Consider the following 15,369-nt stretch of genomic DNA (forward strand, 5'->3'; position numbering starts at 1 on the left):
AGCTGAAATATTTGATTACTGGTTTCATTGGACATTTCAAACCAAACATGAGCAGGAATGTTAGTACTGTAAGAAGCGTTCTTAAGGAGCTGCAATTTAAAGTGTTCACTATCCTTTCCTTTTGCAACCCGTCCGATGTCTCTTTGAATGTATTTGATTGTATTGTATCATACAGCCTCTATGAAGTTTGAAGAAAGGGAAAGAGACAACGGTTTTCTGAGCAGCAAACCAACGTCTTCCACTGGAATAAAGACAATGTTTACTGGATGCAATGATAGATTTATTATCAGTGAAAAATGACAGGGTGTTCATATTTGGAACGCATTTCATTGTAAGTCTGCCAGATTATGAGAGACATCAGCTAAAATAACAACAATAACTTGTCAGTAAACATTTAAAAAATATTAAACAAACAAAACCTTTGTCATCACCTCACCTGTTAAACCACAACATATATTATTTGGCTGTTCCAAAAGAGAACCTGAAATCTATTTCGCTTCTAATTTATCCATTTCACCAACCGTGCTAACCTGATTGGATACTTTATTAAATGTCAATAGTATCGATATGTTTAATATGATTAGTTTAATGCTAAAACTTCCCATTGAAAGGTAAGAATGGAAGCTGCTCTTTATCATTCTGATATCAAAATAATAAGAAGATAAACCTTACAGAAATCAATCAAGTGATGTTATTTTATACTCACCAACAGGTTCTTCCTGTGTCTGTGTTTCTTTATCTTTGAATGTTCGATTCTCTGAAATAAATATTTCCAAGTTTCAAACGTTGTAGAAAATTTTATCCATCTTTATTAATAATCTATATTTTATATCAGGGATTCCTTTCATAGATAATCAACTGTTGAAAACAATAATTTTGGTTAGAATGTTTATAGTTTGAACAGGATTACCATGTAATATTTACACTGCCTTCCAAAATTTCCTTTATCTTTTAAGACATTCGACGTCATCTAACAACTGTGTCATTATTTCATTTAATTATCACTTGATAACACCAATCTTTTATTAGGTTTGTCTTTCCTTTCTTATATCTGCACTAAACATATGACGTGAAATTGTGCCCTCACTTCTGCCCTTCTCTAACCAACATTATTCTCAGCTTTGCTTAATTCCAATGGCAACCAGTTTGGTCATCAATGATCTAACCATTAACACATTACACACACCACTTTAAGTTGTATAAACACTCACACCTGATCTCCTTCTTAAACATTACTGCAGGTAATCATTAGTTTTCAACTTCCTGCATCACTGTTCACCAGAATGTCAGCTGATGCATGAAATGCTTTAAAACACCTTAATAGAGCAGTGTTTATAAAGATGAGCGAAGATTACTTCTACACAGGTGGAACAGAAAATGATAGCAGGTGTCCTCAAAGAGGATACACTTGCACAAACTTCACTCTACTACAGGTAACTCTTCGTCCTTACATTATAGCAGTGCAAAGATCTGAAATGGTAGAATGGAAGTGATTCTGAAAACTCTAGGATATCTCTGACAACCCTCTTCTATATATCAACCAAACTTTCATCTCTCCTTTGATGTCCCCTTAATGCGGTGCCTCTGAATGGGCTGAAAACTCAGTTCAATCAAATCTGAGGGGACGAAATGGACATCTCTGTAGAAATATTTACCTGACAGAAACCGTCTTCCTGATGTTGTAGTTAACAACATTACAAGGAATATGAAACCCTGCTCACACCCCATTCTACCATCACTGTTTTACCACATTTGTCACTAATGATCATTGACGTCAACTAATTGAAAATGTTTCTAAAATGTTTTATAAAATACATCTAATTAGTGTCAAATACGTATACAGAAATGTTCCACAACATAGTGTTTCCTATGAAATGAATCGAAAACACAATACCATCAAAACATACTGAAACATAGGGACTATAATCACGGTTCGTATGGATGTGGTCTTGTAACCAAGGAAAATTGTAAAATTACAGAGAGTAATAAGGTGTAGAATGTTACTCGAAAGTGCCAAGTTCTGTTGAGGTTCTACAATTTGAGAAATGATCTACCTATGATAAGAATATTCACAATATACGATATTATGTTTAGATGCCTCTGAAACTCGTTCCGGGTGTAAAAATCGCGTTTTTGACAATTTTCAACTCGCCAGTAAACCATGTGTCGTATTCAACAATGGATCGAAACTCATTCTCCAAGATTGTATACATCTACACTTTATTCGTTCAAAATCTCAAAGTTTGCTCTTAACTTCTTCATAATTAATTTTATTTTCCAATATGTGCTTTTTAACAAAATTGCGCAGTTCTCTGACAACTTTTATCACACAAGGTTAAAAAAAGTGACAGGACCAGCAAGTTCGGGGAGGGAGTACATTGATTACATCGACCCCAGTACACAACTGGTATTTTCCTATTGAGCCTGAAGGGGTGAAAAGGCGAAGTCAATCTCGGCAGAATTTGAAATTAGAACCTAAAGACGGACGAAATGCAGTTAATTGCATTAACGATTCTGCCAGGGGTCACCTTATCTATTATTTAATAATATTAAAGCGGCGAACTAGCAGAATCGGTGGCGCGACGAACAAAATGCCGAGTGGCGTTTCGTCCGTCTTCTCGTTCTGAGTTTAAAATTCCACCGAGGTTGTCTTTGCCTTTCATTTTTTCAGGGTAAATAAAATAAGTACCAGTTGTGTACTGGGGTCGATATACTCGCCTCATTTCATCCCCTGAAAATGATCACAGAAGATCAATAAAAGGGCAGATATAAGCCGCCTATTTGCTAAAAATTTATATTTTAAATCATATTATTTTCATACTGAAATGCTTATGGTATTAAGGTAAAACTCCTAATTACAATTTGAGATGTTATTGATTTACAATTCATTGATTACATATTAACAGGCAATTATCTAAATAGATCATTATTATACGTTTTGTATTTTTGATTGTAAAAATAACTAGATATAAACGATGACAACCTCTTCTGGATGAGAGCAGATCCTCAGGGGCCAGCTTATAAAACCTGGCTCTCTGTCCCAGGTGCTCAAACCAATCAGATAATGTTCTGTTAGGGCACCCGACAAGCATTGCTACAGATCGAGGAACGCCGTGGCCGAAGTCATGCGTTGATTGGTGCATGAAATTAATAAATCTTGGTTTTCATCTGAGAGTTCAATGATACAACCAATGTACCAATCATTTTCATTCGTGTATCCAACATATTTTCAGGACCTTAACTTTGAAATATCTTGCTTAGATGCTGGCCTCTCCTCACCTAAAAGAGTGAAATTGTCATCAGCTGATATCTTCTTCGTTAGAAGATCAGATCTTGAAGAAGGGACGAAGCGGTGATGGGATCGTGTGCCAACTGATTTCAGTGAGCTGCTGATTCGTGAAAGCAAATCGAAGCTGTTTTCACTTCGGACGACATCGGCTGCCGACATGTCAAAGAACATTATCTCTGGAATGCTTGCACATGCTCAGCCATACATCTTGCAACCTGTGAGAAAATGTCTTTCCGTGGTTACTTGTAGACTTGCTTTTTCAGCAACACATTTCTTCATCCTACTGATTCCCTCATATGTACTTTTTTCACATGACATGGCAAAGAAATACGACTCCGCTTCAAGTCCTTGATCATTCTGATGATGACAGAGATTGTGGATCGCGCCTTCCTCATCCACGTGATCCCAATCGTCCTCCTGAAATCGTTACTCCACCGACATGGAGGCCTTCCGGGTGGTCGTTTCCACTCGCGCGGGTACCACTCGACAACTGCGCGTGTCCACAGATTTTCGGTGAGCTGGGCGATGTGTCCAGCCCATCTAAACATATGTATGTATGTATGTATGTATGTATATATATATATATATATATATATATATATATATATATATCCTGAAGTGGTGTTTCGTGTTTGGGGTTGGATATTCGATGCGCAACTTGGTTGACATTTGAATTTAGCAGAAGATGAGACGAATATTGATTAGAGATCTCTGGAGGGGAAATGACGATGTCTTGTCAAAGATCTGGAACAAACATAAGAAAACCAAAACGAAACTAAGAGAAAGTCTGTTGTTATTAGGGGATAATTAAACGAGATAATTTCAGAATTGTTAAAATTGTTGGATGCCTTAAGAGACAGAGAAGGGTTGTTAAGTGTAGTTTATGCTGTTGTGGACCTAAATTTTGAATAATTACATTGTAATACTGTAGAAATTATACAAATGCTCTCCAAAAGCATGATGGTCACCAGTTGACCAATGATGATAGGATTGTCTAACAATAATAAAACATCGATTATTAATAATGATAAAGACTTTTTTCTACAGTGTTTAAAACATGAAATTGTTTATTTCAGAGGGTCCAAAGTCGTCAAAGCCGGAAGTCCAGATGTTAGCAGAACCACCTGGTGAGTAGAAAATAACTGTACCTAATTATGTTAGACCATATTACTCCATAAGAAGCATAGGGTTGGCTTCCCGGTTCCCCCGGCTTATTTATTCTTCCATGAAGAGGACGCTTGTCATCATCATTCATCATCATCATTATTTAGCGTCCACTTTCCCTGCTAGCATGGGTTGGACGGTGCAACTGGGGTCTGGGAAGCCAGAAGGCTGCACCAGGCCCAGTCTGATCTGGCAAAGTTTCTACGGTTGGATGCCCTTCCTAACGCCAACCACTCCGTGAGTGTAGTGGGTGCTTTTTACGTGCCACCGACACAGTTGCCAGAGGAGGCTGTCAAACGGTCACGGTCGGATGGTGCTTTTTTACGTTCCATCGGCACAGAGGTCAGACGGGCGGCACTGGCAACGGCCACGTCTAGGTGGCTCTTTTACGTACCACCGGCATGGGGGCCAGGTGAGGCTGGCAACGGCCACGTTCGGATGGTTTTTTACGTACCACCGGCACTGGTATTACAGCTACAATTTCCATTGATGTTGATCGATTTTGATTTTGATTTAGTCCGCTGTAAAATTACATATTTTCGCCAGCTGAGTGGACTGAAGTGTTGGACATATTTAATCACGTGATTTTGACTCAGAGGATTTAGTAACGAGGATTTATGTGTACTGGGCAGCCCTGATGTGCCTAACTTCCCCAGTGAATGATTTCCTTCAAACCGCTGAAAATGTGTTTAATACTCTGCATCAACCCCATTTCACAGCAAAGACTCAAACTAGTCTCCTTATTCATCAGAAAGATGATCTGACATCAAATCATGCGACAGTATTGTCAGACTTGGCAGAAAATTATAGTTTTGTAGTGAAGGATTCGGAGCAAGGGTTTCATCGGAACAACTCCCAGGCCAATATATTCATCCATTCGCGATCTGTTATAAGACTGGTTCAAACCCACAATGCACTTCAATCTGTGTCATATCTGATTGTTTGAAACATGACAATACCACAGTGCATGCTTTTATTACGAGGGTGATATCGCATATAAAGACAGAACTTCCATTCATAAACCATCTCCTGTACTTCAGTGACGGTGCAGCCGACCAATACAAGAACTAGAGACACCAAACAAATCTCTGTCATCATCAGAATGATCAAGGACTTGAAGCGGAGTCGTATTTCTTTGCCATGTCATGTGAAAAAAGTACATATGAGGGAATCAGTAGGATGAAGAAATGTGTTGCTGAAAAAGCAAGTCTACAAGTAACCACGGAAAGACATTTTCTTACAGGTTGCAAGATGTATGGCTGAGCATGTGCAAGCATTCCAGAGATAATGTTCTTTGACATGTCGGCAGCCGATGTCGTCCGAAGTGAAAACAGCTTCGATTTGCTTTCACGAACCAGCAGCTCAGTGAAATCAGTTGGCACACGATCCCATCACCGCTTCGTCCCTTCTTCAAGATCTGATCTTCTAACGAAGAAGATATCAGCTGATGACAATTTCACTCTTTTAGGTGAGGAGAGGCCAGCATCTAAGCAAGATATTTCAAAGTTAAGGTCCTGAAAATATGTTGGATACACGAATGAAAATGATTGGTACATTGGTTGTATCATTGAACTCTCAGATGAAAACCAAGATTTATTAATTTCATGCACCAATCAAACGCATGACTTCGGCCACGGCGTTCCTCGATCTGTAGCAATGCTTGTCGGGTGCCCTAACAGAACATTATCTGATTGGTTTGAGCACCTGGGACAGAGAGCCAGGTTTTATAAGCTGGCCCCTGAGGATCTGCTCTCATCCAGAAGAGGTTGTCATCGTTTATATCTAGTTATTTTTACAATCAAAAATACAAAACGTATAATAATGATCTATTTAGATAATTGCCTGTTAATATGTAATCAATGAATTGTAAATCAATAACATCTCAAATTGTAATTAGGAGTTTTACCTTAATACCATAAGCATTTCAGTATGAAAATAATATGATTTAAAATATAAATTTTTATATGTAAAATAAGATCCTTTTTAGCAAATAGGCGGCTTATATCTGCCCTTTTATTGATCTTCTGTGATCATTTTCAGGGGAGGAAATGAGGCGAGTATATCGACCCCAGTACACAACTGGTACTTATTTTATTTACCCTGAAAAAATGAAAGGCAAAGACAACCTCGGTGGAATTTTAAACTCAGAACGTGAAGACGGACGAAACGCCACTCGGCATTTTGTTCGTCGCGCCACCGATTCTGCTAGTTCGCCGCTTTAATATTATTAAATAATAGATAAGGTGACCCCTGCCAGAATCGTTAATGCACTTAACTGCATTTCGTCCGTCTTTAGGTTCTAATTTCAAATTCTGCCGAGATTGACTTCGCCTTTTCACCCCTTCAGGCTCAATAGGAAAATACCAGTTGTGTACTGGGGTCGATGTAATCAATGTACTCCCTCCCCGAACTTGCTGGTCCTGTCACTTTTTTTAACCTTGTGTGATAAAAGTTGTCAGAGAACTGTGCAATTTTGTTAAAAAGCACATATTGGAAAATAAAATTAATTATGAAGAAGTTAAGAGCAAACTTTGAGATTTTGAACGAATAAAGTGTAGATGTATACAATCTTGGAGAATGAGTTTCGATCCATTGTTGAATACGACACATGGTTTACTGGCGAGTTGAAAATTGTCAAAAACGCGATTTTTACACCCGGAACGAGTTTCAGAGGCATCTAAACATAATATCGTATATTGTGAATATTCTTATCATAGGTAGATCATTTCTCAAATTGTAGAACCTCAACAGAACTTGGCACTTTCGAGTAACATTCTACACCTTATTACTCTCTGTAATTTTACAATTTTCCTTGGTTACAAGACCACATCCATACGAACCGTGATTATGGTCCCTATGTTTCAGTATGTTTTGATGGTATTGTGTTTTCGATTCATTTCATAGGAAACACTATGTTGTGGAACATTTCTGTATACGTACTTGACACTAATTAGATGTATTTTATAAAACATTTTAGAAACATTTTCAATTAGTTGACGTCAATGATCATTAGTGACAAATGTGGTAAAACAGTGATGGTAGAATGGGGTGTGAGCAGGGTTTCATATTCCTTGTAATGTTGTTAACTACAACATCAGGAAGACGGTTTTCTGTCAGGTGAATATTTCTACAGAGATGTCCATTTCGTCCCCTCAGATTTGATTGAACTGAGTTTTCAGCCCATTCAGAGGCACCGCATTGATTAAGGGGACATCAAAGGAGAGATGAAAGTTTGGTTGATATATAGAAGCGGGTTGTCAGAGATATCCTAGAGTTTTCAGAATCACTTCCATTCTACCATTTCAGATCTTTTCACAGCTATAATGTAAGGATGAAGAGTTACCTGTAGTAGGGTGAAGTTTGTGCAAGTGTATCCTCTTTGAGGACACCTGCTATCATTTTCTGTTCCACCTGTGTAGAAGTAATCTTCGCTCATCTTTATAAACACTGCTCTATTAAGGTGTTTTAAAGCATTTCATGCATCAGCTGACATTCTGGTGAACAGTGATGCAGGAAGTTAAAAACTAATGATTACCTACAGTAATGTTTAAGAAGGAGATCAGGTGTAAGTGTTTATACAACTTAAAGTGGTGTGTGTAATGTGTTAATGGTTAGATCATTGATGACCAAACTGGTTGCCATTGGAATTAAGCAAAGCTGAGAATAATGTTGGTTAGAGAAGGGCAGAAGTGAGGGCACAATTTCACGTCATATGTTTAGTGCAGATATAAGAAAGGAAAGACAAACCTTATAAAAGATTGGTGTTATCAAGTGATAATTAAATGAAATAATGACACAGTTGTTAGATGACGTCGAATGTCTTAAAAGATAAAGGAAATTTTGGAAGGCAGTGTAAATATTACATGGTAATCCTGTTCAAACTATAAACATTCTAACCAAAATTATTGTTTTCAACAGTTGATTATCTATGAAAGGAATCCCTGATATAAAATATAGATTATTAATAAAGATGGATAAAATTTTCTACAACGTTTGAAACTTGGAAATATTTATTTCAGAGAATCGAACATTCAAAGATAAAGAAACACAGACACAGGAAGAACCTGTTGGTGAGTATAAAATAACATCACTTGATTGATTTCTGTAAGGTTTATCTTCTTATTATTTTGATATCAGAATGATAAAGAGCAGCTTCCATTCTTACCTTTCAATGGGAAGTTTTAGCATTAAACTAATCATATTAAACATATCGATACTATTGACATTTAATAAAGTATCCAATCAGGTTAGCACGGTTGGTGAAATGGATAAATTAGAAGCGAAATAGATTTCAGGTTCTCTTTTGGAACAGCCAAATAATATATGTTGTGGTTTAACAGGTGAGGTAATGACAAAGGTTTTGTTTGTTTTATATTTTTTAAATGTTTACTGACAAGTTATTGTTGTTATTTTAGCTGATGTCTCTCATAATCTGGCAGACTTACAATGAAATGCGTTCCAAATATGACCACCCTCATATTTTTCACTGATAATAAATCTATCATTGCATCCAGTAAACATTGTCTTTATTCCAGTGGAAGACGTTGGTTTGCTGCTCAGAAAACCGTTGTCTCTTTCCCTTTCTTGAAACTTCATAGAGGCTGTATGATACAATACAAATACATTCAAAGAGACATCGGACGGGTTGAAAGAAGAAGGGATAGTGAACACATTAAATTGCAGCTCCTTAAGAACCCTTCTTACAGTACTAACATTCCTGCTCATGTTTGGTTTGAAATGTCCAATGAAACCAGTAATCAAATATTTCAGCTTTGCGATTTCAGCAAGAAACAAGTATAAAGCTTAGTGAAGAAGGCAAGACCGGAGATTGCAACGGGAGATGATTGTGTACCATAGAACATGTACAAATGTTGTGCCCAGGTGTTATAAGCATTAATTACTATTTAGAGAGTTGTGGGATAAAGGTGAACTGATTAATGAATGGTGCAAGACAAAAGGATTTTATTCATCAAAGTAAGTTAATGCAAAACTAAGTGGCCAATTGAAGCCAATTTCAATCTTGAATGGCAAGATTTACAAGGCTGTACTTGCTAAGAGATCAGCTATATATCTACAAAATAATGATTACGTAAGATGAAATATCCAGAAGGCTGGCATCTCCAGAACCCCTGTATGTAGAACATGGATTTTCAGTTTGGGACTCGATAGAAAACACAAAGGGAAATTAAGGAATTTGAATGTGTTATGGCTTGAGCTGGTTAATGCTTTTGGCCCTCTATCAAGCAGTAAATATCTCCAATCAAGTGTTGATGGATGCAATGAACTTCTTTTATATATGAGAGAAGAGTAAGGACCTGATGAGGGGCTGCTATAACAATTTCAATATGTGTTTCATGAGAGAAAATTTCACAAAAGACTTGCATCATTTTGAAATTGGAATTGTTGTAGTTTGCAAAATATCAGTCATTTTGTTTGTGCCTCTTATGGAGATGTTCCTTTGATCAGCAGATTGATCAAGAGAGACCGGTTCGGGTGAAATAACCTAAGAAGGATGACATCCATGGATGATATAAAAGTACCATGTAAGAGATTTGGCACAGATATAAGAAACAAAAGATAAAACTAAGGAAACAACAGTTTCTTCAATTGATAAATAAACGAGATAATTACTACGTTACTTGATAATGAATGTAGGATGTCTTAATAGAGAGAAGTCTAGGAAGGTTAGTCTGTTTGGTTATGGACGTAAATATTGAGCTATTCCATGGGACCACGAAAGAAGTATAAAAATAATGGCCATTAATGATAAGAATGACTTACATTTATAAAATAAAGACCAATTAACAGAGACAGAGAAATTATACTATGACGTGTAAAATTTGGAAATATTTATTTCAGAGTCTGTAAACCTGGATGAGAAACTTCTTCATAGTGTAGCAAAGAAGTTGGGGAATAAATGGCAGCAACTTGGTGAGTAAAAAAAAGCACTTGATTTCTATAAATTTTGCCATTATTTGAACTTTTGTTTGTTAGAATGACTGAGAACAGGTTCCATTCCTAATTTTCTTTCGAATGGTTAGCTAAAGATATTACTGAAATATCACCGAGTATGGTGAAATAGATAAATTAGAAGATACACAAGAGTTAATAGTGTCGTTTGGGACAGGTAACTAAATTCTATTATTGTTTACAGGTAAACAGGTGAGTTAATGTCAATGTTTCTATTTGTTTACATTGCTATTTAATATACTGGTAGGTTGTTGTTGTTGTTTAGGCAGATGTATGCCTTAATCTGGCAGACTTAAGAGGAAAAGTGTCCCAGGTGTGACGCCGTTCTTTTCTTGGCAGAACAGGACCACATTATCAAATGCAACATTCTTACAGGAGACTGTGTATCTCGTGAGACATGTTGTAGTAACTCTCCTGGTTAGCCTGTTTATTGTAGTCCTTTAGCCCCAGGACAACCTATAGTCCTCTCTCAAACCAGACAGGCCCTATTGTTAATTATTTTCCAGGGTCGCCTGGACTCAGCCCTTTAAGTTAAGGAAATACAAAATATAAAATAATCATCCTAACAGAAGTTGTAAAGACAACTTGACTTTGTTTGTCAATTGAAATCATTTCACTCTTCTTCTTTGCTTTACAAACCTCATTTGGAAAGGCATGAACATCACAATAAACCATGTCTCCTTGTCTCAAAGTTTAACAACAGAAAGTATCTTTTATACAATGCTCCTAGTATTTACAGTAATGTATTCCACCTCCCTATGGTACCTATATGCATGTAGGTAGAATGCACCATAGAGAAATGTCTTTACGTGGGACATTGAGCTTTGCTGGGGACTAGATTTGAACCTTCGTTCCCGGACACAAAAGGTCATGACAATCACCGCAGTCATCTGATAGAAATGATTATTAAGAAAGGACATCATGTATGACGTGGCCAACTTGTTATATCTTTTGAATTCATATAAAATGTACCAGTCATATACTGGGGTAAAATCGATTCACTAACAGCAGTCCATTATCCTCATCTTCCGTTCATTTTTCTCCCACAGTTGTGTTTCTTTGTCAGGTTTAACTTTTTTCCTTCCATTTAGATCTCCTGCCATTTCTTTACCCAAATTTTATTTTTCACACTCCCCCTCCCCATATTTCTACCATCTCCTCTCTCATGTATTAGGGTGACAACTAAGTTCCCTCTATTTTGTTTTAAAATTTAAAAGGTTTTATAAAAAACCCAGCTAATTAATGAATAATGTATTCACCCTTGTTGTTTACAACTTCTTTCCAACGTTCAACAAGATTTGTAATACCTCGTTCGTGGAAATCACCCGATTTCGACTGGAAAAATTGATCCAACCAAGCTCTCAATTCTGCATCAGTATTGAACGAAACTCCGCGTATATCATTTGAAAGAGATCGAAAGAGGTAGAAATCCGTTGGTGCCAAATCAGGAGAGTACGGCGGGTGTGGCAGCACTTCCCAGCCATGCGTTTGAATGGCTTCCTTGGTTATATTGGCGATGTGAGGGCGGGAGTTATCGTGCAGCAGAAGAACTCCATGCTGACGATTAGGTCTTTTCTCTTGAATAGCCGTGTTGAGTCGTTCCATCTCTTGAACATAGAGTTCCGTGTTAACCGTTTGGTTCCGTTCAAGCAACTCGTCATGGATAATTCCTTCCCAGCCCCACCATACGCACAACATCGTTTAACGCGGATGAAGATCTTCTTTCACTCGCGGTGTCTCTTGTTTACCGGGGTTAAGCCATTCCTTACGCTGCTTCATATTGATGTACAGGCACCATTTTCCGACTCTAGTAACGATTCGGCCAAGAAATCGTTGCCTGTGTCCATGAGTTGAGCGGTGACGAGCAAACAAGCCAGCAGAAATTGTGGCTCGTTGATTTCTGCTGTTGTCACTTAAAGCATGCTGAACCCATGCTCCATACTTCTGAACCCATCCCATCGAGTGAAGATGCTTCTCTATAGCAGTGTGAGAGCATTCCATTTTCTCTGACTGTTCCCCTGTCATTTGACGTGAATTTTCGTGCAAAAGTTGGTTTAATCGCTCTTCATCGAACTCAACTGGACGGCCAGAACAAAGTGCATCTTTGAGGTCAAAATTTCCATTTGTGAACATGGCATACCAATCACAAGCGGTTCTTTCAGTTATGGCACCCTCTCCATACACTGTACAAATGTCGCGAGCAGCTTTTGCAGCCTTAGAACCTTGATTAAAAGCAAAAAAGTAGGTGTCGAAAATGCTCGTTTTTCTTAACTTGACATTCAGTTTTAATGATCTGAAAATAAACAAAAATTAACTAAAATTAACTACAAAGAAAACAAAATAGATTCCAAAATCATTCAAAATAGAATTCTCAAAGCAAAAATAGATTCCAAAATTTAAAAACGCCATAAATTCCAAAATTTATAAAAACCGCGGGAACTTAGTTGCCAACCCAATACTATCTCTGCTTCTTTGAAGACAAAGTTTTTCTTCCTGCTCATCTTTTGTCCAGCATCTCTACACCTGAATATTTTACTTCTAGTGAAGTATGTCCACCTCATTTCATGCCAGTTTTTAATACATTTTCCACATTCAATGCAATATTGCACTTTACAACTACACATCACTCTGCACTTCATCTGGAAACAGAATCGCTTCAATGCAAATAGACACAACAGCTCTCTGTACAATTTTGCAGTTCAGTTACTATGCTTTCCGCATAGTCTCCTCCACTTCTAATCATACCTGTTAGGTAACAGAAACCAGCAACTACGTCTTTCAGAGTTGATATTACTTCAGATTCATTTTGTATATTTCATACTTACAAACCCCTTGCCCTCTTTCAACTTCTCTCTGATCCCACTGTACACTTTGTGTGCATTGAATACACCATATAAAAATCCTATTACCCCGACCTTTCTTTTCCTGCATATCGAATATGATAACTTCCCAGTTCAGGTAGATATTTATGGATACAGTAGTTCCTTCAGGATCTAACTGTTGTTGGCATGTAGATGGCGAGTCCTGCCTTCGTTTTTGCTAAAACACTTCTCATTGTAAGGGTTACCTTGAAACCTCTCCATTATAAGAATTTCTCTAAAGAGTGGAAGAAATCATTATTATGAGTCATGAATACAGAAAGACTAAGCTGTTGCCTTTTATAATATGTGATGTGTAGCAATCACTATGAAATTGTTTGTGTGGTTGACATCATTCTACCATGCCTTGTATGTATTTCTATTTTAATTGGTCCAGGTGTACCAAATATTATTGTTATTATTTGACATTTCAATCTCAGCTTTCTAGATATTTGTAAATATGACAATTTGAGGCATTGACCATGGAATGTTATCAAACGTCGGAAATAGACTCCTTTTGAGGGGTCTCTGGAGTAACGTTACTCGACAGGGTGTGTAGGCTGGAGAATTGGGTGTCTCTCCAGGTCAAACGGCTGCTTCTCTGCATTGAGAAGTCAGAACTCCAGTAATAGAGAAACGTGATTAGAATGTCACAAAAATGAATCGCAAAACGGGTTCTTGAAGCTGAGCCAACTGACAGGAGACCCCTAGGGGTAGATCGAGACTAGATTGTTGGATAAAATCCATAGTTTCAATTGGTCATCTTTGAGAATGGATTCAGAAAATCTTCTGATAGGACCCGACGAAGGAGATTCCTAAAGACTCTACCCCAGCAACCCTTCTATGAATAAAGGACAGAGAAAATGGATGGATGGATCAAATCGTGTAACTGTTGGTCTCTATTGATTCTTTAGGCTCTCATACACTCTTACCCACAGAAAAACACTTCTCCTTCCTGCTCTTTACCAAACATTTTCTCGTGTAACTTTCAGTTAATTCTTTTTCAAAATGTTTTCTCCATTTCCAGCCTTTATTTCAAAATGTTTGTTATTTTTGTCAACATCTTTAGAAACAGAGACCAATGTCTTCTATTTTCCCTGTTTCTTAAGTATTTCTCATTCCTCTAATCACATGATTTCTTTGCTATATTTATAACAACCCACCACACACGTGTGTTATATTATCGGTAATGTTGTTTTAATTATATTTTTGTATTGTTGTATCTTTTGCAGGGAGAGAATTAGGAATTAAACAAGTTGACCTGAACATTATCAAGAGTGACTTCCCTAATGATACAGCAGAACAAAGTTTCCAGATGCTCTATAAATGGTTCCAGTGTTGTGATCCAGCGAATCGTACACTTAAAACATTAACGGAAGCTCTGACGGAAATCGAGTGTTTCGACGCTCTTGAACGTCTATCATTAGACACAAATTGAATTTTTGAGTAAACTGTCGCTGCTGTTGTGTCCTAAGTCTACATTCGACAAATGCCTTCCATCCAGGACTATCCTGCCTTTCACTTAAGTTTAGAGAACTCAATACCACATTGTCTACTGTGTCCTTCTTTCAGATGACATATTGTGAATTGAGTAGGATTCGGCTACTAATTCTAGCAGATCTGTCTACTCCATTGAGGGCAATTGTTTCCCTTGTTGTTAGAGATTAACTGTGGAAATAAAGATAAGCTTTGAAATTTCATTTGTTGTTGATGTTGTTGTTGTAAGTCCCTCTATCTCCCTAAACACCTCCATTGTTATGTAGGCAGTTTTAATATCTTGTGGATTTCTTCATAAAAATGGAATGTGTAATTCCATTTTGTAAAGCTTGCTTAAAATCCCATTTTGCTTTCGAGTAGAACCTTCCTTCTTGTAAACACAATTGTCAGTAAATATAGGATTTCCATTTCTTGCAGTCAATAATTTTACATTAGGAGCTCAGTGAAGGCGCGTGGCTTAGTGATTAGGGCATTCGGTTCACGATCGTAATGTTGTGAGTTCAATTCCCAGCGACGCGTTGTGTCCTTGAGGAAGACACTTTATTTCATGTTAATCCCGTCCACTCAGCTGGCAAAAATGTGTAGTACATG

The 15,369-nt window shown here is 37.4% G+C and overlaps 1 protein-coding gene across 1 annotated transcript; it reads left to right on the forward strand.

The window, feature by feature from the left end:
• Positions 1-4,331: 4,331 nt before the first annotated feature.
• On the forward strand, positions 4,332-14,981 carry LOC115227553 (receptor-interacting serine/threonine-protein kinase 1). Its single transcript, XM_029798349.1, has 4 exons — positions 4,332-4,416; positions 8,473-8,523; positions 10,313-10,384; positions 14,514-14,981. Exons 1-4 carry the CDS (start codon positions 4,347-4,349, stop codon positions 14,717-14,719), a joined length of 399 nt encoding a protein of 132 aa, XP_029654209.1. The 5' UTR covers positions 4,332-4,346; the 3' UTR covers positions 14,720-14,981.
• Positions 14,982-15,369: the final 388 nt, after the last annotated feature.

Source organism: Octopus sinensis, unplaced genomic scaffold (assembly GCF_006345805.1).
Source record: "Octopus sinensis unplaced genomic scaffold, ASM634580v1 Contig04582, whole genome shotgun sequence".
Taxonomy (NCBI): Eukaryota; Metazoa; Mollusca; class Cephalopoda; order Octopoda; family Octopodidae; genus Octopus; species Octopus sinensis.

What these genes read in the sequence shown, in the direction of transcription:
- LOC115227553 (XM_029798349.1), top strand. Translation starts at nt 4,347, where the DNA reads ATGAAATTGTTTATTTCAGAGGGTCCAAAGTCGTCAAAGCCGGAAGTC. An exon ending in GACACAGGAAGAACCTGTTG is followed by an intron (nt 8,524 to 10,312) that starts GTGAGTATAAAA and finishes TATTTATTTCAG; the next exon opens with AGTCTGTAAACCTGGATGAG. An exon ending in GAATAAATGGCAGCAACTTG is followed by an intron (nt 10,385 to 14,513) that starts GTGAGTAAAAAA and finishes TATCTTTTGCAG; the next exon opens with GGAGAGAATTAGGAATTAAA.